The 24919-nt window shown below is 38.6% G+C and overlaps 1 protein-coding gene across 1 annotated transcript in view; it reads left to right on the plus strand.

Moving 5' to 3' along the window:
• Positions 1–6949: 6949 nt before the first annotated feature.
• Positions 6950–24919, plus strand: part of LOC150075838 (protein Obscurin-like) — a 598361-nt gene continuing 580391 nt past the window's right edge. The window contains exons 1-3 of the mRNA XM_090387723.1: positions 6950–7118; positions 18926–18994; positions 19210–19703. Coding sequence (XP_090243849.1) covers positions 18964–18994; positions 19210–19703 — 525 coding nt within the window. The 5' untranslated portion in view covers positions 6950–7118; positions 18926–18963. The remainder of the gene's footprint in view (positions 7119–18925; positions 18995–19209; positions 19704–24919) is intronic.

Consider the following 24919-nt stretch of genomic DNA (forward strand, 5'->3'; position numbering starts at 1 on the left):
TCAAGCTATTTGACTCTTGTGCCAGCTAGAGAGATAATGTGCACGGTGTCCCATAGTGCACAACCTTCAGCTGTTTTTCTACCTTCCTTCCTTCCTCACTTGCCTTATTCGTACTTTCCCAAAATAACGCAGTGCAGTGGATATCCACAAGCTGGCGCTTCCATCGATAAACGCCAGCTTATGAAAGAAATGCCGTTTTTACTCTTGCTTTATGTTTAGTATTTTGTTACACAACTTGTCGAGCCTAAATCGATGGACATTTTTCAATGAAGAAGGATAAACGTTCCACAAGACAAAAAATAATGTGTGATTGCTTCAAGCCCGTTTACCTTTTTGGAGCTAAGTGTAGGCATCGAAAGAATATTATTTTTCTTCGTAGTAAAACTGAACTTTAAAATTTTAGCTTATATATTATTTTGCTTAGAATCTATCTTTACAGCAGTTCCTGTTATTGCAAAGAACTGGATACCATCCCACATCTGATATAAATTCTCCAGTTGTCACTTTTTTCTAGGATATTTTTGATTGCTCATTCACTCGGTAGGAACGTTTTGTTTTTTTAAAATTGATAACAGCCATGTTAATAGATCAATGGTGTGTGGTGATCACTCGCACAGGGCCTGTTTCCGGATTTTTTTTTTCTTTTCTTTTGTTCGGTAGGGATGGAAGAGATTGCTATTATAGGGTTTTAAGCGCATCAGCAACGTAGGCCATATTGCAACGTATAATATGTCGGTAAATTGCGTGCGTTCTGTGGTCGATTTGCTGTTTGCTGCACAAAAAAATTCAAGCTTCGGGGATAAAAAAAAAAAAAAAACAACCACTACCCTCGCTTGAGGTCCACTAACTTGTGAAAAAGACCCATATAAATTCCTGCATCTTTGACAGGATGTAAACTCAGGTGTTTTCCACCCGTTGTTGTGGTGAACGATGGTTATATGAACTGTGCTAACAACGAGGGCAGAGGAAGAGGAGGAAGAAAACATTTTTTATACACAATGTGAAAATAAAAATAATAAACTTAATAAAAGTAGTGTATAATAGTAAAATATTCTAGACAAATATAGCATGGAAATGGCTCAATTTATATATGTATGTATGAGGTACAATCAGAAGTAACAAAACTAATTTTAGAAAATTTATTGGCGTGTATTAGTAAAACAATTCACTATAAACGATTCTGTACTGCTGTCAACTGAAGGGAATAAATCGCTCTGGTCTGGCAAGGGAATTGAATCTGGATCTTTTAAAACGGAAGATAAGTGGCACAGCCACTAACACCACAGACGGCTTCATTTCTTACTTCTCCTCGGTGTCATTTTCAATCTCAAGTGATTAATGACTACTTGCCATATGAACTATAATCAAACGGTGGTCAAAATAAAACAATCCCAAATTCATTTTATAAATATTAGGAGGTGACAGTCTACAACTCAACGACGGGCTCCATCCACCATCTTTCAATGATGTTCCAATTATTAATTCTGATTCACTCTATTAAAAATAAAAGGTGTATTTGCGTGTACACTCAAGGTATTTCATGTCAGAGGATGCCCGTTGTAGAATCTTAAACTCTTTACTTAACTCTTAGTTTGTTAAATTCAACCAAGATCTTTATTATTGTTCTCCTAAAATTATCTATAAAAATCATTCATTTTTATCTTTTAATCTTTTTTCCATACAGTTTAAATTTCGTCATACTAAGTTCCAATTTAAGGTAAATTCCTCGCCATAATCAGCCGTTTTGATTTTCCAGTTGCAATGATGATCAAGATGCCAAGCTGTCAAGGCATTACTACCTAACGGCGTAATTAAAACTCGCTTGCTCGATGGAAGGCTTTATTATTTTCTTCTTATTGAAACTTCTTGTATTTTCACATTCCTGACTATAGTTCTAATACCTCACGAGAGGTATTAGAACTATAGTACTTAGTACGGCGCATGGGTTGAAGGTTGATAATCTGAAAGAAGATACTTGTTGACATTAGACTTGAATTTCTGTAGATTGTAATTTTCAGGAAATATGTATGAAGGAAAGCTGTTCCAGAACACGGAAGTTGAATGAATAAATGATGAAGAAGAAACGTTGATTCTGTGAGTTTGAAGTTGGACAGTAAAAGGATGTTGACTGATGCAGCACGTGTTTGGACTGCTTTGGAAGAGAGAGCAGGAATTATAGAAAAGGCATGCACAGAAACAGAACGTCTACGAGACAGAGAGTGGAGAGACTCTATTAGAGATGGGTCATTAATTAACCTAACTGCCCTCTTTTGAACGGAATGTAGAAGCCTGGGAGAAGTTTTGGGGGCACCGCCCCAGATGTGGGAACAATATTTCATGGTAGGGCGGATTTGCGATTTGTACAGAGTGAATAGCTGTTTGGAAGAAAAGTAATGCCGAGAGCGAAAGAGAAAACCCAGTTTTTTAAATGCAGTGGAAGTAATATTTGTGATGTGCTTATGCCAAGAGAGATTAGAAGTCAGGATAATCCCCAATGCAAATATGATTGGCTTACATAATAATAATAATTACTATTATTATTAAGCCGTGATAATAATTATTATTTTTTAACGAAATCATAAGCTGTATGTAGTATCATTTTATTAATAAACTACTCGAATTCAATTAAAGAGATTTTTTATTGGAATGTATTTCTCCAGTTCTTAATTAAATAACTCCAAATTGTAGAAATATTAAGGATCAACTCCTAAAAAGCATCTGTTCATTTCCCAATTAATGATACTATCGGGAATTGATACCTTCAAATATTTCTCCTGTTCATTTTCAGATCCTTGTTTATGCCTAGAAACTTTTGATTTTTTTTTTTTTAGAGAATGCCAAAAAACAACCACTAACATGATGTGCCTTTTAATTGTATCAAAAAAAAAAAAAACATTTACTGTAGGTTAATAAATAAATAAACACATATACTGTATATCGTTTTTTCTTGTTTGAACTTTTAGCTTGTTTCTTTTCCTTTAGATCTTGGGGACAATGTCCCCAAGTCTAAACCATAACTTCATTTTTAGAATAGTCTTGAAAAGTATGCTTTAAAAGCAATTCCTTTTCAAAGTAGCACTATATAAGAAGTTTGACTACCTGTGATATCGAATATCCACTAGAAATCGATTGGTGATCTGTTTTGATGGAAAGAACTTTCATTCGCTTACACACTGTAGCTGAGTGAGTTGGCGTGTTATTCCTTATATCTTTATCTACCAAGACAGCCAAGGTCACTATCAGTTTTCGTTAATTTGTTTTCTTCAGCATCTAAAACGTCAGTATTTCTATTTTCGTATCGGCTGTCACTCCTTCACTCTCTCTTTTCCCACCAATTAAATTGTTCTTATATCCGAGGATGGTTCCCTCAAAACCTCTCTAAAACCGTCCCTCGTTGGTACAATATTAGAGCCACACTGTATCACCATGTCTAAGATAAAAAACACAAGTACTGAGGAGTTGCAGAGCTGTTGTGTCATACCTACGGTTTGCGAACTGACACGTTACCTTCGTGTTATTTCTTTAGTTTTCAAGGACAGTCTACCGACCCTTAAACTGCCTGAGCGCCGTCTCGTCGCAAGCACAATCCAAGTTTTTCTTACCTTTTTTTTTAGTTAAAGTTTGGGCCTACCATGTTTTGCAACTCTGAAATCTTTCCCAATGATGTTTTCTGATAAAATAGTTCTGAAATCGAGATGAGTAACGCTTTGTTTTTCTTATCAAGATTTCTATAAATAAACAAGTTTCGTAGCTAATGTTTTTGGATATCCATTTAAAAATAAACTTGTATTTTCAACAAATCGGAATAATAACACGAATATGGGAAAATTGGCTGTGGTGAAAGTAAAATCTTTTAAATATGTTATCATAGATAAAATTCACTGGATTTTATTTATTTAATTTAATTTATTATTATTATTTATTTTTTGTATTGAAGAGGCCTTTAAGAATTCCTCCTGTAGAACCCAGACTTTAATCTTTAAACATACCCATAATTTTATATTACAAAACACTAATGAGAATAGAATACAAATCCTTTTCGTATGATAATAATATTTAAGAAAAACACACTCAGTTTGCAATTACCAAAATACACGGTTATTATTTTTATACTGATTGTAAAAGTTATTGTATGACAAATTACTATTCAAATTTTTAATCACATCTGTTTTGCACCACCTCTTCTTATTGCTCCACTTTTTAAATTAACTACCGAAAATACTCATCCAGTAGAAAGCCTCTACTTAAAATAATTAATACAAAAAATAAATAATAATAATATATTACAGCTATTTTTAATGATAAGTAGGATATTCTGTGTCCCTACTTGGCTTTCAGGAAGGACGTAGGACATTTAATAGTTAAAAGTAGGACTGTCCTGCTGAAAGCAAAACGATTGGCAATTCTAGGATGGGAGGAGGAAAGCGCTGAAAGACAGTTTTGGAAGTGTTTAAAACTAATTAAAATATAGCGTAACTAATTAAAACAATAAAAAAAAAGTTAGGTTGAGGATAACCGTTGATACAATGGAGAAATCCAAGAAGAAAAAGAAGAAGGAGAAAATATAGCGTATGTTTGCATGTGTTATGTTGTCATGGCCGCTTAGCTACTTCAGAAGTAACAATCTCCCGGAAAGCTGTTTCCGAGTACTCGTCCATACCACGGGAAGGTGGGACAGTTTCATCCAGTGGTTAGGATTCGTACGGTCTCAGCCATCATACATACATGTTCTGATACTATGAGGTAGCGTGATAGTACACGGATTAACCTATAAAAGCAGTAGATAACAAAGTTCTTTCAATTATACATTTGACTATTACTCAGGTCATCTGAAACTAGCTTTAAACAATTAATTAAAATGTTCAATCAAATCCATATCCTCTGTTTAATTTAATACACAGACATCTAGCGTTGTAGGAACTGTAACTTGTGTATTTTCTTGTAGAAGTAGAGTACAGTACTAGATTTAATATACAGGATGATCCGTAATTCTTGGTATAACCAAGAAGGTACAACCGGCAAGAGGTTGATTCTTCATGAAAAAATAAGTCGAATTTGCAGAATAAAATTTTTTCATACGAAGCTTCGTTTTTGAGAAAATCGACTTTCTAAAAAGACAAATCTGAGTACCACTACTCCATCATTCCTGTCCCCTTCGCCACCTCTAGTGCTTTCCAAGACGAGTGAAGGTCACGTCTCGGCTTGGATTTTTCTGCGTGTTTGGCACCTCATTGGATCCATGACACGGCGAACTTAAGTTGTTATCAGGGCTAAAAGGTGGACCTACTCCCTGTTGAGCAGATGTACCTAATAAAATGGCAGTTCAGCGTATTAGTGCGTTGTTATAATTCTATTATTTTTATTTTCACTATTATCTAGAATATGATACAGGACGTTAGAAAATTTCACAGAAATCTGCATTTGGTTAGTTTTGTTTGGTGTTTTTGTTGTTATTATAAAGTATTATGCTCATCAGCAGTTAGACTATACTGCCATCACCGTCGATTTGCCTGTTTGATGGATCAAAAAAACCGTTCAACCCCCTTCTGAGACCGACTAATTCAGCTACTTTGTGAAAAATCTCAAAATTCCTCGTGTCACTGACAAGTTTCGAACCCGGGCCTTTTCCACCCGGTGTGGGGAGTTGTTGTTATTGTTGTTGTAAGGTTTTAGGAGTATCAGCGACTAAAGCCATATTGCTCTGTGTATACTATTGGTAAATTGGTTCTGTTTGCTGGACGAAAAACCCGTGTTTCCGAGAAAAAAACCATGCTACCCTCGGCTGAGACCGACTAACTCAGCCACGCTGTGAAAAAGTCCCATAAAACTTCCTCATGTCATCAACGGGACTCGAACTCAGGTTTTTTCTACCCGGTGTGGGGAGGACGGTGGTTCTACCAACTGTACTACCCACGAGGGCTCCAGTCTTGGGAGGAAAATGCTGTACTACCGCAAGGGCAGGGCGTTTTGCTTGGAATAAATATGTTGAGGCTTGATATGGGAATTAACAATTACAATTATTATCATTATCATTATTATTATCATCATTAGGCTTTTGCTGCACCGCCCAAAAAAAAAAAAAATCCTGAGTTACCCAGAGAGAGAGAATCACCAAGAAAGAGAAGAATGATGATATCCAGCTCAGGACCCTGGGTGTGCCAAGCCCATACTCACCATATGAGCCCCTAATTAAAACATTTAACACTTCACGTTTTAAAAGGAACAAAAAAGACCTTTTCTAAATCTGTGTTTCTTTTTTTTTTTTTTTTGCCCCTCTCTTTTCGTCCCTGTCTGGTGACAGTTATTCACTTTTGCGTTGAATTGATAAGAATTCCAAAGTAGATTAATAAACGTCGCCTGTAAATAAGTAGTTTATTATATTGAAAGTTCTATACGTATCTCAACATTACAGAGTCGATAAAAATTATTGCATTTAAAACATGGTTATTACATTTTAAATTAAGTAATTTAAAATGTTATTAATTATGAGTAGTTTAATTAATTTAATTTTAATTGTAACAAATAAACATAACGTGTGGCTTTCATTTATTTTTAACCTTTTTTTTTAAGTACAATTTTACTTCACAGTTGGCTTTCTAAATCGCGTTTATTTCAGCTCGTATTTATTTTCATCAAAAAAATAAAATAAAATAAATTTAAAAAAACGGTGGTATAATTAAAATTACGACTTAAAAACAAAAATATCAAAATATACAGAAAAAAAATCGGGCAACTATAAACGCTGAATAAATTTGATAGTTCACTTTTATACAAGTAACCATGACCAATATTACCTGTTGGCTAGTGAACGAGATCTTTAAACGCTAGGTTATTTTATTTTTTTGATATTTTCGCATCTTCTTCTCGTACTTTTACTGGATCACGTGGATGCCCCTAATACCCCATTCTTGGAAACGTGGCGCTAAAAACAGCAAGTTTGTCATCCGCTGTGGCATCATTCCACAGTAACGTGTTCTGCTTGCGCAGAGGGATTATATGAATGTGACTTGTGAGTGGAAGGTAGTTGTGCTCGTTTGTGGAGCGAGGAGGGCCATTTGGAGTTTTTCCCTCTTTCTCTATCTCTTTCTATTTATCTTTCAGTGCGTGCTGAACTTCACGTAAGTTTTCTTTATGAAGTGTTGCATGATTAAATAAATTTCATTGCCTTTCAATTATTCAAGTTACTGCTGGAAATAAAAGCACGTGAATTGATTAAAAAAGACAGGAACATCATCGCACGATATGTTTCAAAATAATCACACTAATGGAGTTATCTGGAGTGGAACTTAGCATTATATTAAATGCGATTAACAAAAAAGTCGAAATCTCGTGATTTTGTAAAGTAATTTTAGCTGTTTAGCTAACATTCGGTTTATATTTAAATTAGCTAAATACATAACTAAATTTTAATTGGAATGAGTTTTGAAATCTCTTTCTTTCGGTTTATTCCTTATAGTGCAGTGTTCCTTCAACCTTTCAGTCGCGATACCACTTCGGAGAACAAAACACCCTGTGGTTCGTCAACTTCCACCCGTTCCCAAAAAAAACTCCCTCGGCTGTGGCCCACAGTCGTACTTTGAGAACTCCTCTTTAAAGTTCTTAATTTAACTTATCTCGAGGTAAAAACTCTGATCCACCCCCTCCCCTCCCATCTTGAGGATAGTGCACAGAATTATCCAAGAAATTGGGGACGGGGTGTTAGAGTAACTTCAAGATAAGTTACGTGAGGAGCTTTATTCTAAGGAGAAAATCCGGCTGTACAGTTTTAGGCACATCAACGACTAAGACCATATTGTACAGTATAAATTGCATGTGTTCTGTGGCCGGTTTTCTGAACTAGACGCCCAGAATAAAAAACCATGCTATCCTCTCCCAAGACCAGCCATGTTGTGAAAAAGGCCCATAAGAAGTTCTCGCGTCATTGACGCGATTCGAACTCGGGTCTTTTCCACCCGGTGTGGAGAGGAAGGTAGTTATATTAACTGTGCGAGGGCCACGACATTATTATTACTATATTTGGAGCAAAATAGTTTTGATGTATTTAAATATAAAAATAACATTAAATAAAATTACTTATGATTTTCATTTAAAGATTTGAAAGGAAATATAAGTTTATTGTTATTTGCTAGCTACTTTATTAATTTTAATGATTATTAAAATCATATTTATTCCTCACCCTTTATTTTTATAAGGTGCCTCTTTTAAGGGGTGTAACTTCTAAGTGGCAGACTGTCTATAAGGTTGACAACACGTATAGCAACAGTATTTTTTAAACCTTATTTACAAATAAGGTTTAAAGAATTTATATTATTCTTTGAACAGCTCCATATTTTAATTGTTATTCGAAATGCGATTAATTGTAAAAGTCCTAAAATAAATTAAAAATTTCAAATAATTCTGAGACGTGGCTAGCTTGGATTAGAGCCAAGTCGACTCAGCTAATAAAGCACCAATTTTTCCGAGATTGTCGTATCCATTTTCTGGTTGAAGAAACAGGACTAGATATCAAGAAACCTTCTTGAGACTAGCTAGCTAGATTCTACTTCAGTATGCTTCAATCCTGAGTCATCGATGGAATTCGAACTTCAACTTTTTTAAACAGTGGCGAGTAACAAATCCAACCAGCCAAATAATTCTGAGAAGAAATAGATTTAGAAACGCATCCTAAATGGTTTCCAAGAGTAACTTCATTGATATAAGTGTATTATGTCTGTAGAAATGTGTGTTAGATTTGCCGATTTGCATGTTGCGCGCTGTAAAACTCGAAATAACTCACTGAGAGAAGCTCTACTCTCCACCTGAGATCAGCTAATTACATCCTCGATTGAAGAGGGGTTTATAAATTCTATCAGTCGTCCACGAGAAGCGAATCCAAACCTCTCCAAACGAGGCCTAAGTGGCGAAACCACTATATTGTTATTTAGGACATTAGTTAGAATGTGAGAAGAAGAATAAGAGAGAGAGAGAGAGAGAGAGGTAAGTTGTTTATATTTATCCTAATCAGCTCGCAGAAATTTCTAAGTTGACCTGCCGAACACTTGATATGTGGAAAGTAGTCACTGCAAAGAGGATAGTCCATTCTACGTTTAGATAAATTTTCTTGCTGAATGTTTGTTACAGTGGGAAAACACACACATGTATTATCTACAACAGATTTACTTATCGTTGATCTCAAACTTCTACCCTTAAATGAAAAAATTTCATGCTCTTCTGAAGAGAGAGAGACGAGCAAACAGCAAATGCTACCCATGGTGGCACAGCCAGTTTAGTAAATTCAAAAATCCCATCTAGCCATGCCCCATTCCTCTTCAATCCCATATTAAAACTGATGTTGTTGTTGTAGGTTTTTAGGAGCATAGGCGACTAAGGCCATATTTTTCCGTGTATATTGTGTGTAAATTTCGCGTGTTTTGAAGTCGATTTTCTGCTGCTGGACGAAAAACTATGCCACCCTCGCCCGAGACCGACTAACTCAGCCACGTTGTGAAAAAAGCCCATAAAATTCCTCGCGTCATCGACGGAACTCGAATTTAAGTCTTTTCCACCCGGTGTCAGGAGGACGGCGATTCTGCCAACTGTGCTACCCACGAAGGCTGTATCCATCAGAGGCATAAAAATCGAACAAGGGAATCACGATATGAAGTGTCATGCCTTATGAGGCAGTTAATTGCCAATTTTTTGTTATTGAGCAACCAAACTGGTCGACACCACGTTAAAATTGTACTTAGAATTGTCCTTTGCCATTTCTACCAGAGTTACGTAATCCTATATTCCAAGAGGGCAATGCTCGACCTCCTACCGCTGCTAAAGCCAGTTTCTTTGCAATGTTCATATGCTCTCCTGGACTGCTACGATTTCTAAGCAACTTTAGCGCCATTCAGGGATATTCCCCAAGAGGATATCAGGCACCTTTTTGACTCAAGGCCACGATGCATAACGGCTTATGTCGTTACTACAGCGGGGGTTATACTTTATAATGATATAGGAAGTGTGTTCAAAAAGTATCTGGATTATTCTCGTTGTTCAAGGTAGAGACAGCAAAGCACTTGTGAGCAGCATAATGTGTCTTATGCTTATTTGCAAGCAGCAAACTCTTCACTTGCTTAACACAGTTTCTTTTTGTTTCTAAGAGTTTCTTAGAGAAACCTTCTTATCAGCTAAAAAACACTTAGCTGATAACGAAGCTGTGTTTTCACATCTCGTAGAGGGTCATTGAACATTGGAACAACTTGTTCCAATGTTTGAGGCAATGAGAGAGACTCGCTGCCAGCGTGTTCGAGGCAATGAGTCTGTCTAAGTTCAAAGCGGAATTAGATTGTTTACCTTATGGGAATAGGAACATTCATTATTATTATTATTATTATAAAGCTTTTCTCCTTTTTATGGGATTTTTCCGCCTTATGACGGGTACTGATACCAAGTTCATGGTGTGGTTGGTTGTGTCCGGTTACTATTTATATAATTGTTACTGTCTACAGGTGTTCAGCATCGCTACTTTCTGGAGTTACATGTAAGTGTTCTCTGGGAGGCTGATTGTTGCTAGGTTCTTATGGAGGCTCTTTGGCACCATACCGGTGGTTGTTACGATGATCGGGATGGTCCTTACTTGTTCCATATGCCACTTCCATTTGAGTTCCATTTGACTTCCTGTCTTAGATCTGAATACTTCCTGATATTTTCCTCGTATATTTCTGGAGGTTGCTGGTGTTGGGCACTGCTATATCGATCAGGTAGGTAGCCATTTCCTTTCTTTGATCAAAAACAAAACAAAAAAAATCAAAAGGCAAAAAAATGCAAAACTTTCTTTGATCAGCTGACAATTTTTCACTAGCTCCTGGCCACCTGGCCGTGTCTGCGAGTGTACTCCGTCTCGGTGATCACACTGCATCATTGCATCCTGCAATAATGTGCCGGAATGTTTCTGGGGCCAGATGACATCGTTGACATGTGTCATCTGTTATTTCAGGGTCTTTGTTGATGTATTCGATGAAGTCAGTCAATCTCCTCACTCCTTCTTTACGGGTTCTGGTCAGTCTCTCGATGGCCGACTTCGGATGGTGTTGGCGCCTCTCGATCATCATTATCCTCATGGATCTCATAATTTCCTCCAGCTCGGTGTTGGTCCAATCTATTATTCCGAAGAAGTACGTTAGTACTGGGACTGCATTAGTGTTTATGGCTGTGACTATGTTCCCGCGACTCAGCTTTAATTTTAGCAGAATCTCAGTCTTCTTTGATAGTGTTTCTCAGTTAGGCAGTCCTTGATATCCTTGTGTTCTAACTTATGGGCTTGCATCATCCCCAGATATCTGTATGTCTCTCCTTGTCATGGCTTCAATCTCTTCAGCGGTCTTCAGCTGGTAGTTTCGTCCGACTGGATATCCTCGATGCAATCTATGTGTCGTGCATTTGTCTAGGAAGACTGCATCCTGATGTCAGTACTAAACTCTTCAGTGATTCGGAGTAGCTGTTGGAGTTGATTCTCTGTTGCGGCATAGAGTTTGATGTTATCCATGTACATCAGGTGAGAGAAGGTGTACAGGTTCTTCCTCCCTTCTTTTAGGGTATATCCGTAACTTCGTTTTATTGAGCATGGTGAACAGTGGGTTGGGTGCTAGACAGAATCATAGTATGCTCAGGGCATCTCCCTGGAAGGTTCCTCTTCTAATAGGTATTGGTCTGGTCGTGATGTTCTCGAGCTTGATGGTGTTCTCCATTTTGTCATGGTTGCTTCTAGGAAGCGTCTCAGGGCTCGGCTGATTTTTGTAGATCTTCATTGTCTCTACCAACCGGCTATGGGGGCACAGAGTCGAAGACCTTGCGGTAGTTGATGTAGGCCGTGTACAGGTTGCGGTGCTTCTTGTAGGCTTGTTCCATAACTGCAGCGTCAATGGTGAATTGCTCCTTGCATCCTCTGCTCGTCTGATTACATCCCTTCTACTGCTCGGTCATGATGGTCTGGCTCTCCAATTGGTCTGATATCTTCTTAGTTATGCAGCTGGTCAGGATCTTATACATTGTTGGGAGACAGGTGACTCCCCTCAACGTATGCATCTTCAGTCCAGTGTGCTAAATAACTTTCATTCATTAGGAATCCATCTAATTAATAATCTTCCAACCAGGGGTATTATTTGCATATTGAGGTGGTCTGTGACTTGCCCTAAGATTCTGTTGGGTCTCTGCTTTAGTATGGTGTGGGTCTTTGTGGGGTCTATTCCCTCGAATTCTGCTGGGGCTTTCTTCCACTCTTCTTCTATTCTGGATATTGCGACCTTGTCTGTTTCCGCTTCAGTTGTTCCGGGTTGTAGTCCTTGTACTTGCTGTTCGTCCTCCAGTCTGGTTCCGTTGTGTCTGTATTCGTTGTTGTTTGTATTTTTTTGTTCATATCCTGCTTGATTTTTTTTCCAAGATTGCAGGAGCTATCAGGTTCTTCGTGACGACGGTCCTTCTCTGGTCCGCTATTCGCCGTTCGGTGACCTGAATATCCGGTAATCGTTTCAACCACTTGTTATATAATCTCGACCTGTACATTGTCATATCGGTCTCTAGCTTGGTTATTTCACAATATGTTTGTATGATGAAAGTATTCTTTTCGTTGCTCCACTCATGCGTTGGCGTTTTCTTCCTTTTTCGGTTGTCACTAGTGCAGTTGCGCGCAAAAAGCATTTCCAGTTGGTTGGACTGGATGGTCCTGCCCTTCCCTAGTGAAAGCTATATGGGAGACAGCGTCAGTCACTCCCCTTTCGTCCGCGGGAGACTCTCCGACTTTTAGAACCGACCCCTCTGCCTAAGGCCTGAACACGAGTGACTTTATCCTGACCACACTCGATGCAATAAGTTCAATATTTCTACAACTCATCTTGGTCCATCTATGAAGGCGAATCTGTTTAGGGTTGACATCCAGTGATGGGTGGTATTTATAGGAACGACACCAGACGGCGCTACTCACTGCCTCACTGCCACTTCGAGCTTGGTGGAGTAATACCAATGAAGCAACTTTCGCGATTTTTTTTTTTTTTTTCGCGGTGGGATTCCAACCCGTGTCCACGATATTGGTGGTCTACCGTTGTAACCACTGGGCTAACTGCGCTCCTTATTATTATTATTATTTTGGATAATACAGAAAAACTCTGCTTCCTTGCATCATTTGGATGCGATACGAAACTAGAACATTCGTAATGGGCCATCTAAAATTCTTTTTAAAGCTATGAAAAAATAATCAATAAATGATGAAATAACTAAAATATTATAAATCAAATCGTTCTTCACTTGTCGTTCGGATGGAGAGGTCGTTCAGTTTCCGATGGGATTCGACTGCTTCAACGGGACTATAGTCAACTGGTCTCAGGTGGAGAGAGGGAGGGACGGCGGGAGGGAGGAATATCGTGATTTATTTGGAGTTTCTCAGCCCCCACAACACGAAAATTGTTCCATAAAGCCCTCATGGGTGGCACAGTTGGTAGGATCGCCGCCTCTCCACACCGAGTGGAAAAGACCCGAGTTCGAATCCTGTCGATGACGGGAGGATTTTTATGGGTCTTTCTCCCAACATGGCTGAGTTATATATATATAATCTTTATTGTATACAAACGTGGTATATACAATAGACCCTTCACAGCAGCAATGCCAGGGGTTTTACATTGGATGGTGGACAATAATAGCCTTGGGGAGACGGGGCCCACATCGAAGTTCGGGCTCATCCCCCAGAGCCAACAATAAAATAGAATCAGTGTCAGATTATTTACAGGATATGCTTTTCACAGTATTTACAATGAAATAATAAAGATATTCAGATTTACATTATGTTATATTAATATTTATCTTCATAAAGATATTCTTGACTTTATTTACAACATATTCATAAAGACATCGTGCTTTGAACATTATTTACAATATATTGGGCATTATTATGCTGCCCTTATCAATGTGCACTTTGCCTGGCCAAGGTCAGGCTCTTAAGGATCTCTCTTCGGTACCTCCGATCCTTCACAAACCTACAGAGGTCGCCGTCAATTGAAAGGATTGTGGGGAGCATCTCCCTGGGGAGAAAGCGGTCACTGAGTGATAGTCTGTTATAGTGAGCTGTGAGCGTGGGAGCTGACCTCAGTCCGGGTAGAGGGATCCTCCATCCACACAGTTCCCAGATGCTTGGCTCGGATATCATTCCGGTTGTCATCTTGACAGTGAGAACAAGGCGTTTTTCAAATACAAGATCTGGAAGTCGGGCAAAGTGAAGTGACGTCGCCATCGCAGTTGTTCTTTGCTGGGGTGGACGACGATGTTTTTGCGTGATCCAACGAAGGAGCCAGTATTCGGCGGAGTACACGCGCTTGATGTTGGTAGGGGCCGCGGACCCCCAAATTTCTGAGGCATACAGTACGACGGAGTATACTGAGCTGGAGTATATGTACCGACGAGTCACATCCAGATCCCTAACGTGGAGCAGTTGTTGTTTTGTGGTCCAGCGCATTTGACAGAATTTTGCTATGAGCTTGTCAATGTGGGGGTTGAAGCTCAGTTTATAGTCGAAAACGACTCCCAAGTCTGTATGCATCTTGACCACTGGGAAGGGAATGCCATCTAGAGGAGCTTGGATTTCCGTGGGTTGGCGCTTCAGAGAAACGACAATTTGGGCTGATTTGGCAGGGTTAATGAGGAGGCCAAATTGATGGAGATAGAATCCTAAGTCGTGTAACTTTTCACAGATATTTTTATTGATGTTTGAGAGATGTTCGCCAGGGTTAATCTGAGTATATATTTTAATATCATCGGCATAGCAGAGTATGTCTTCTCTCTGTTGCACAAACGGAATAATAACTGCGGTGAATAATGCTCCGGAGAGAACTCCGCCTTGGGGAACTCCCGCAGTGATCTTTCTCCGGATTGTGTGTTGATCCGCTTTAAGAAGAATGGTTCTGTCGGAGAGCAGGGCTGTGATAAACCACAACATGTCACCTTTTATGTAGAAGTAGTGTTCTAGGAGGTGAACAAGTGAGGGGATACTGATGGAGTCGAAAGCAGCTTTCAGGTCGATGTAGGTGACAGAAAGCTCTGCTTTAGCTTCTAGTGCACTGAGAATGGTGTTGGTTATCGATGTTAAATTTCTGACTGTGGATCTACCTGGAATGCCATAGTGAATCTGTGGGGGTTTGTGAGGCATGATTTGATTGATGATGATGGAAAGTAATGTCTTCTCCATGAGCTTCAAGAGACTGGAAGAATGAGAAATTGGTCTGAACTGTTTAATTAGGGTTGCAGATTGGCATTTAGGGTGTGGCCTCACAGTATATCTGTTCCAGAGGGGGGGGGGGAAGTATTGCTGCGTTAAGACACGGTTAAAAATTGATAGTAGAGGACCGATTATAAACGAGCTAAGACATTTAATCATGAATTGTGGCACAAGATCGGGGCCTGCAGTTGCAGTGGGTGGCAATCCATTTATAGCAGTTATAAGCTGCTTCCTGGTGATGCGAACGGTGGCGAGCATATCAGTAGGGACGTTGTTGATGGGTAAGTTGCCTAGGTGCATCGGGGCCACAGTGTTTGAGGACCGTGCAATGTGGTCCATCCACAGTCCTACATACTAACTGGGCATGGTTCGCTTAACGCAAAACTCTACCAATTCAGACTTTCCAATACAGTCTCCTGTCGATGTGGGCTACCGGAAGACTCTCCTCACGTACTTTTTGAATGCTCCATTTACGATGATCTAAGATCGGCTCTTAAGGCAACAGTACCAAACTTGTGTCCCGGAGGTGAGAAGATACTCATTTCTGTCAACAATTTCCAGGCCCTTCAAACCTTCTGCAATGCTGCTTTTAATCGCAGGAAGGCTCTCAACCTCAATGTTAATTCAAGAAATGAAACTGAAAATGCATCATAAATCATAATACAACTGTGCGCTGCCTCGTCGTCCTGATGACGTCATATACAAAATTGTTGTGGCTTTCAAGAACACACAAAGATTTTGACAGATGCTGCACTTCTCTGACTCATCCTTTATCAAGACTCTCTTCAACTAAACCTCTGCTCAGTGATACCGTCATCTACCAGAGACTTCTGACACCACTCCAGATTAACAGAATTCAGAATTATATCTAGAACTTGTTCCTGCCGATCATGATTGAATGACATTACAACTTCTGTTTGACAATACACCTTTTCTCTTTGTGGACCACTTTGGGCAGCACTGCATACAGATGTGGGCAAGAAATGGATAAAGATTTTATTTTTATTTTTTAATTTTTTTTTTTTTTACTTTATGCTATTCTCATCCTTATTTCTTCGTCTTCTGCTGTCCTTTCTCCTGGGAGTGTGTGTGTGTGTGTGTGTGTGTGTGTGTGTGTGTGTGTGTGTGTGTGTGTGTGTGTGTGTGTGTGTGTGTGTGTGTGTGTGTGTGTGTGTGTGTGTGTGTGTGTGTGTGTGTGTGTGTGTGTGTGTGTGTGTGTGTGCGTGCGCGCGCTGTTGCCGGCTTGCTGGCGCGGGGTTCTTTTGAATGGCTCCAAATCCTCTTTGGACATTCAGTACGTGACTGTTGAGGTTGGCCATGGTTCTTGCGCAGTTGTGGCCTACCTCCCCGTGGTGTAGACGGACACTGGGCAGGCTTTCCAGGTGATCGCCTGCCTGGTGACAAAACGGCCAGAAACAACTAAACAACACAACAACACACACACTGCACGAACATAACGTTACACACATTTCTGGCCTGTTACAGTGCTTTCTGTAACCATCACAGTGTACAAAGACGGAGATGAACTTTCGTTCAGGTGCCGTCCTACATAAGATACTATACATGTCTACATGTCTACACATCCACAGTTCAAGGTCCAGTGCTTTAGGTAATCCTGTGTGCTGAGAGTCATAAAATGATTTGCCTTTTCGTAGGGTTGAATTTAAATGCTCTTTAATTGCAAATATTTTCTGACGGCTGAAAACTGCCCGGGCTCTGGAGAAGGCAATACGATCTTGTATAGCGCCTGATTCTTTCCATCTCTTATGCAGATTTTGTTTTTGTTGAAAGCTGTTGTTCAGTGCTGGTGTCCACCAAGCTCTCGAACGGGGAGTGATGCAGACAGTCTTTGTAGCACCATAACTTGCAATGGTTCGAATCCATCTGGTCATGAGGTCCACAGCTAGCTCGAGATCACAATTATTGAGAGCCTCCCAAGGTATCGAGGATGCAGCTTCGAGACATCGTGATGGATCAATGAATTTGGGTGCTGTGATGTCTTTTTTTCTTTTTTGGGCCTTGGATATCAAAGTTAGGTGCGGCTAAGTGCAGGAGTATGGCAATGGGTTCGTGATCGGATTGAAATAGGTTTTGAGGACTGTCTTCGAGGTCGCATGGTGCTGAAGAGAACATCAGATCCAAGAGATTAGTCGGTCTCATGCGAGGGCAGCATGGTTTTTCTCCCTGAAACGCGGATTTTTTCACCCAGTAAATAGAAAATCAACCTCAGAATTTACAGACAGTATAATATGGCAATACGGCCTTAGTTTCTGATGCTCCTAAAACCCAATAACAACAACACCTGATGGAAAAGATCTGAATTCGAGTCCCGTCGATGACGTAAGGAGTTCATGGGCCTTTTTCATAACGTGGCTAAGTTAGTTTGTCTCAGGCGAGGGTAAAGTGGTTTTTTTTCTCCCGGAAACTCGGGTTTTTCATCCTGCAAATATAAAATCGACCTCAGAATTTACAGACAGTACACTCGGAGCAATATGGCCTTAGTCACCGATGCTCCTGAAATCTATGCGACATATTACAACGTTCCATAAGCACTTACACACATTTTGGCAGGAAAATAATGCACGATAAAATTTGGCGCAAAAAGATGTGCTAAAACAAACACAAACCAATCACTTATAAAAAAAAAAAACAAATAATTTTCCCCCATTGTTAATAATTCTAATGTTAAATTGATAAATGATGAAAGGAAGCGGAAATTTTTGAATCTTCCAAAAAAAAAGATAAAAATTCTAAACTCATACCTCGTCCTCCCCGAAAGAGTGATTCTCCAATTCCTCTATGAACTTTAGCAAACTATCACTAGTGTGGAAGGCAATTCATTCCGATGGTCTACAGCACCCTACCCCATAAAGTAACTTTCATGAGGTCCAGCCTTCTGTTATTTCCTAATTGTTTTTGTTTCTTCTCTCAGTGAAAATATACCTCCCTCGTTCATTTTACTGATTGCCTTCAGAAGTGTTGTGTATCTCTATCAGTTCTCCTTCGAGATGGCCAGTTGCCAAATTTTGCATTATTACAGTAATTATGGATAGCAGCTTTTTTTTTTCTTTGTATGACATATATTCATCCTCGAAGATTTATGAATTATGAACAGGATCAATTTCCAGACATTCTTTTTTTTTAATTTTTTTTGTTTTACGAAATTCATTTCTGGTTGCCAGGCTTTTGATCCACCTTACGTTTGCTGGAACACACAGAGATCAAATCTTTATTAGGAGAAAAACAATTAAATAGCTCCACCAAAAACATTCATCATGGTCACCCTTATCAGAAGGAGGTGCGTAGTCAGCAACTTCGTGGCAAGTAGTGTTATGGAAGGAAAGTCCTTTAGAACAAGGCTTGAAATGTGATTAAATTATTTCCGCGTGGTATAATTAAATGTAGAATCTATGGAAGGTCATTATTTGACTGATTTATTATAATTTTGTGTTTTATAAACACAAAACTTTTCGAATGATATATTATTTATGTTTGTAAATCCAATGAGGCCGATATCGTGAACAAAGATATATTCAAGAATGGTTATGATAATGTATAATAGATTTATGGTAAATCCATCATCAAAATATAAATGCTTGTGGTTGCCATTTAATGAATTTCAGAATGTCAATTATGCTATTTATTTTTAATTTCACCTGTCCTTATTTCCCACTAAAATGTAATTTCTACAAATAGAAAATACAAGGCTACTGGAAGACTAAGAAGCTGTCACCATGTCTTCCCATTCGATTAAGTTGACAAAAGGTAAGCAATTAAATTAAATTTATTTAATTTGAATTTAAATGAAATGATAATTATATATAGGATATCTAGTATAACTGACATCAGGCCATGACTGGTGTCAGTTATACTAGATTTTCGTATGAAAATTATAACGAATCAATTTTAAGCTATTATTGAGTTGCTATTTCTTTTTATTGGAGTCACGAAGATACTGATCTTCTGTTTTATATTTTCAGGACTGAGTGAGGAATCTTACAGTCGCAGCAGCGTGTCATCTTCCGTGACATCCTCAAGGATTAGCTCCACAAGTATCCAATCATCTGACACTTCAGAGCGATTATCTTCTTTGGCTTCTACTCGTGCGATGGGATCTCTTGAGGATGAAGCCGATGCTTTCCGCAAGACCGCTCTTACCTCAATTGGTGGCAATGATCTTTCTTCCACTGTACGTAGCTCTCTTCGTTCCTCGCTTGATGATGATACCAGCGATTCCGTTATTCGCTCCTCCCAGTCGTCAATGTCCGTTCAGGAAGATGAAAAGAGCTTTTTAATGGAAAAATCAAAAATTGAATCCGCTTATAAGAAAGAAGAAAACAAAACCGAGGAATCAAAGCGCGCCTCTCATGCAGCAGTGTCTGTAAAGACCGAATCAGACGACACATCTACTAAGAAAGTCGCCAAGTCTAGTTTCCAGTCCTCAGAATCGTATTCAAGCGAAATGTCAGAGACGGTAAGTACAAATCCCTGGACTCTCCCATCCACTTTTCCTCTTTGCCCAACACACTGCCTGATCAAAAGTATCCATTTTTTCCCTTCTCTCAAATGTTATACCAAAGATAAAATTAAATCGCGGGATAAAATACTTAATAAAATTTTTTGCAAAAAAAAGTATTATTAAAATTACTGAAAGAAATGTTTTAAAAACGAATGGAACTCTTATTACGTGGGTTGAACAAAAAGTTATGAGAACACTATATATCTCCAATAGCGTTGACTACAAAGGGTGTGAGTGGTTGTGCAAAAAGAATGAATTACTTCATTCTTTTACCGAACTGATATTGCTTTCTGTTGTTAAAAGTGCAACGTATATGTGAAATTAGATATTGACTATTGAGAGGTCTAAACTAGTGGTATTCACTGCACGACCAACGAGGTCTTACCCAATTTATATCCGGAAGTTTTGCAATTGCGTACGAGTGTATTTCGGCTGGCCCCTTAACAATGTCCTATTCAGGTTCTGTTGCATTAATTACATTAGCTTTTTGAAATAAGCCTTATAGAAATAGTTAGCCTCATATAAATGGTTACTTCAGAACGAGGGTAAGACCAGGGTCAATTATAACATTTTTTCCATCCACTTTTATAATGAAGCCGTTTATGGTGAAATGATAACGAAAGGCTGTGTTTTTCGGCCTTTATAACCTTAATTAAGAGAAGTGATCCAAATGCCCTTCCTGCCAGTTTTTTTTTTTATATTGTATAACATGGCATCCCACAAGGCTCTACTATAGATTTCATCTATTTATACTATATCTAATAGATCTGTCTTCGCTATTCTGCCAATATTTAAAGGCAACTCTTCTCTAATGATCTGAAGCATAGAATTGTTAATTTGTTCTCTGATAGCGCAGAACTTCTCTCTCTCTCTCTCTCTCTCTCTCTCTCTCTCTCTCTCTCTGTTCCACCCACTTGGGTAGTATAATTGGAGAATCGCCATCCTCCCCACACCAAGTGGAAAAGTTCAAGGGTGGTATGATATTTTCTCCCGGAAACTCGGGTTTTTCGTCCAACAACAGACCATAGAACACACGCAATATACAGATATATTATATACGGCCCAATATGGCCTAAGTTGCTGATGTGACTAAAAACCCTTCAACAACTACAACTCTCCATTCCGACATCAGTTATTGTACTTCGTATTAAAAAGCCAGAAACTTCAGGAGAAAAGTGGGCTCTGCATCTGTGCGCAAACTCCATCCTCTGCCAAATTTTCAAGGGTACGCCATCCAATAGTTCCCTCAAATTGTTTCACAGAAAATGTTGGTATACCACTCCTGAAAGCCATTCTACTAAAACATAAGGACCAATAAGATTTAACCCAAATAATGAGTATCGAAAATCGTATGTGGGTTGTTTTCGATACAGGTATGAACGTTTCGAGAGTTGACAATTTCGTTTCTTACAAAACGATGATTCTTACGTAACTAGAACATGGTTGATAAATTGTGGATCAAGTATACTTTTGCAAAATGAACCACTGGAAAAGCTTTTATTCATATCAAGTGGCAAAAATTATTATACAGGCGAAATGGTAAATGGATACAACTGCTGTTCATGTAATGTCCTTCATACTCTTGCAGATGAAACAATTGTATAACTTGACAACCTTATGGTACTTGTGGTAGGAGATAGTTGTATAGCATCACCGATGGGACTTGGCATGGGGAGGACGGCAATTCTTCCAACTGTGCTATCCACGAGGGCGAAACTCGAGTAACAGACACGTTGACATTGCTAATATGTACACTGTGCTGCACTCACAACTGACTGATTAGTATAATTCGTGAAGTAGAACTATTCATCTTGGTTCGATACATTTGTTTTGTATTGTTTGAAACCCATTCATCAATCATATTTTTATGACATAAATTTGAACATTAAAATGCTTCGTAGTTTTACACGATTTTGTGATTTATAATTAATATTTAATATCTCCGAAATGAAGACTTTTGAGACATATGTTTATAACAACTTTTTTCTCTTATTTTATCTGTACGAGGGGTTTCCGAAAAGTAAGTAACACATTTTTTTCTTAATAATGGTGAAAGGGAATGAGATGAAACGCGATGGACAGATAAACCCATAGTCACAGCAGACGAAACGTGGATTCATCACTTTACCGTGGAGAGCAAACAAGACTCCATGACCTGAAAACATCCACAATCTTCTGTGCGCCAAAAATTCAAAACTGTTCTCAGTGTCCGAAAAGTCATGGCCACAATGTTCTGGGATCGCCAAGGCATTCTGTTGGTGGATTTCTTGCCGAATGGAGGAACAATCAATGCACAGCTTTACTGTGCAACGTTGGGAAAACTGAAAGCCAACGTTCAACGCAAACGACCAGGACTGACAAGCAGCGTGATTTTGTTGCACGACCACGCAACTCCACACCACTCATGAGTGGTAGCCCCGTAATCGTTGGAAACTCTGTCACATTCCCCCCTACAGCCCAGACTTAGCGCCTTCAGACTTCCATTTGTTCGGCCCTCTGAAAAAACACCTTTCAGGAAAGAATTTCACCACGGATGAGAAAGTTCATCAGGCGGTGCTATGTTTGGTTACTGCGTGTGGGCACGGACTTCTTCAGTACTGGTATTGATAAACTTTATCCATCGTTGAGACAAGTGCATCAATAAAACTGGAGACTTTGTGGAGAAGTAGTGCATGTTCACTTCTTTCTTGGTCTGTAATTTCAACTTCGTATTATTAAACATCATCGAGAGAAAAAATGTGTTACCTTACATTTCGGAAACCCCTCGTACTTCTACGTTTGTTGATAGCAATATTTGAAATACCTTGTATTGCTGCAATATACGCTTCCTGTTTTCTTAGTGAATACCACTGGTTTAAACCATGCTTGCCAAATTAGAATTGGATCAAACGTGAGGTGGAGTGTGGGAGTAAGGTGTAACACTGTGGAACGTCGCGTGGACACGTGAATTGCCATTTTGAACTGCTACTCAGTGAATAAAAGTCTTTCGGTATAATCATGACAGTGTACATTGCAGAATGAAAAGTGTAAAATTATTTCTTTCCTACTGGAAGCTGGCAACTGTAGTTGAGTCGTCATGTGGTGGTTGAAGCAGATCAGCAAAGGCTGCACGCGTTTTGAAGGGCATCCTGCAAACTTTTATTCTTCTTTTAGTATCCCCCGCGTATATGCTATACGTGGTTATAATCGTGGTCTTCCTAAGTTAGTTGGTCTCAGGCAAGGGTTCCATTAGTTTATCTCTTGGAAGCTCTGGATTTTTGTCCCACAAGTGGACCAGAGATACATGTGTATTTTTTTACAGGCGCAATACGGACATCATAGCCTTAATTGCCTTGGTACTTCACACACACACACACACACACACACACACACACACACACACACACACACACACACACGTGGGTAACAACACAGTTGGTATAATACTGTCCTCCCCACACCTGGTGAAAAGACATGAGTTCGAATCCTGTCAATGACACGAGGATTTTTTGTCGGTGTTTTTCACAACGTGGCTGAGTTAGTCGGTCTCACGCGAGGGTAGCATGGTTTTTCTCCCGTAATCTCTGATTTTTCGTCCAATTAAACAGCAAATTAACACAGAACACATGCAATTTACAGACAATATATACAGCGCAATATTGTTTAAGTCGCTGATGCGCATAAAACCCAACAACAACAACATACACACATCTGTGTGCGCGCATTTTAAAAATAATATACAGTATTAAAAATTTACAGTTCTACCAGAGAGGGCTGCATTTTTTTTAATGTTTTTTTATCCCGGACACTTGAGTTTTTTGTTCAGTAAAAAGCAAACACATCTGTTTTGCCGAATGCACTCAATTACAATATCCAATATACCGATGCCTCATAGCCATAGTTTTGGCGCTTACAAACACCGTTCTTTTAATATACATATTTTTGATTCTTAAAAGAAAAAAAGTGTCACTGTTACTCTCGAAGCTGTACTTGGACCTTTACCGCAGAGAAGGCAATGTATTCGTATGCCGCGTTGTTGTGTTATACCAAACATTGAAGGCTTTCGAATCCTAATTTAAAAATAAAACCACTAATGCAATCGAGAGTTTCTTCGAGTGAAAAAAACTCCAGTAAGAACCAAGCAACATGAAAGTAATACTGATTATTGTTTTTGTTGAGCGACACCATAGTCACTTCAATACTTATTCATTCAGTACTACTGTGACCTAAACTGCATCAAAAGTAGAAACATTTGGTATCAGGCAAGATAATGGAAAGGTAGCAGTGTCTATATTTTGGAGATTAAATATGAATATACTGGGACGGAAATATGCTTTTCTCGTGATATTGTCCTACGATATTGGCTGGCGTGCAATATATTAAATTTTGTTCTGACAGAAATCAAGTGCTTACCACAGTGGAGAACGAGAGGAAAACAGTAGATGAGGGACGAAAGTTTCTTGGGGTTTGAACGTCTCTCGAAATGAATGAGCTATTTTTAAAACTCTCTTTTTATATTTCACGTAATACTAAGGCTTAAGGCAAACTCTGTTTACCATAAGTCAATACGTAATTCAAATATTTTATTCTTGTATTTTATGAGTATGTATGAATACAAGGATAAAACTTCTTCGATTGATTTGATCAACAAACCTCCTATAGCAGTAATCAAAATTATTCAAGACAAGTTTTAAGAAACTGTTTTGGAATTGATTAATTCATCAATAGTCTCTATTGAAAACTATTATATAGGCTACAAGAGAAAAATTTCGAATTGTTTGCAGTCTACATAGGGGAAACTGTTATTACTCTAATATTAAACATTACTTGGTACTTCTAGGAAGGTTTACTGATGTTACTTACTTTCTTTATTGTTTGCAATATTCAACTTCAAGAAATGTTTGATTTTTTTTTTTTTTTTTTGTAAAAAATTTAACATTCATCTGCCAGAGAATAAATAATATACTGTATTTTAATCGATATTATAGACAAATACTAAAATTTTATTTTATTTTCACAGTTAAGGCAATGATTGAAATGATTTTTTGTCGTTTTGAAAACAAAAACAATTACACACGATAAAAGAATTTTATAATTTGAACCATATTACAAAATAAAACTAAATCTCTGCAGTTAATCCGAAACATGAAAGGACGTTGAACCTGCAGTACTGTTTTCCAAATCAAGACTTA

Source organism: Mastigoproctus giganteus, chromosome 13, assembly GCF_048544385.1.
Source record: "Mastigoproctus giganteus isolate SK-2022 chromosome 13, ASM4854438v1, whole genome shotgun sequence".
Lineage (NCBI taxonomy): Eukaryota > Metazoa > Arthropoda > Arachnida > Uropygi > Thelyphonidae > Mastigoproctus > Mastigoproctus giganteus.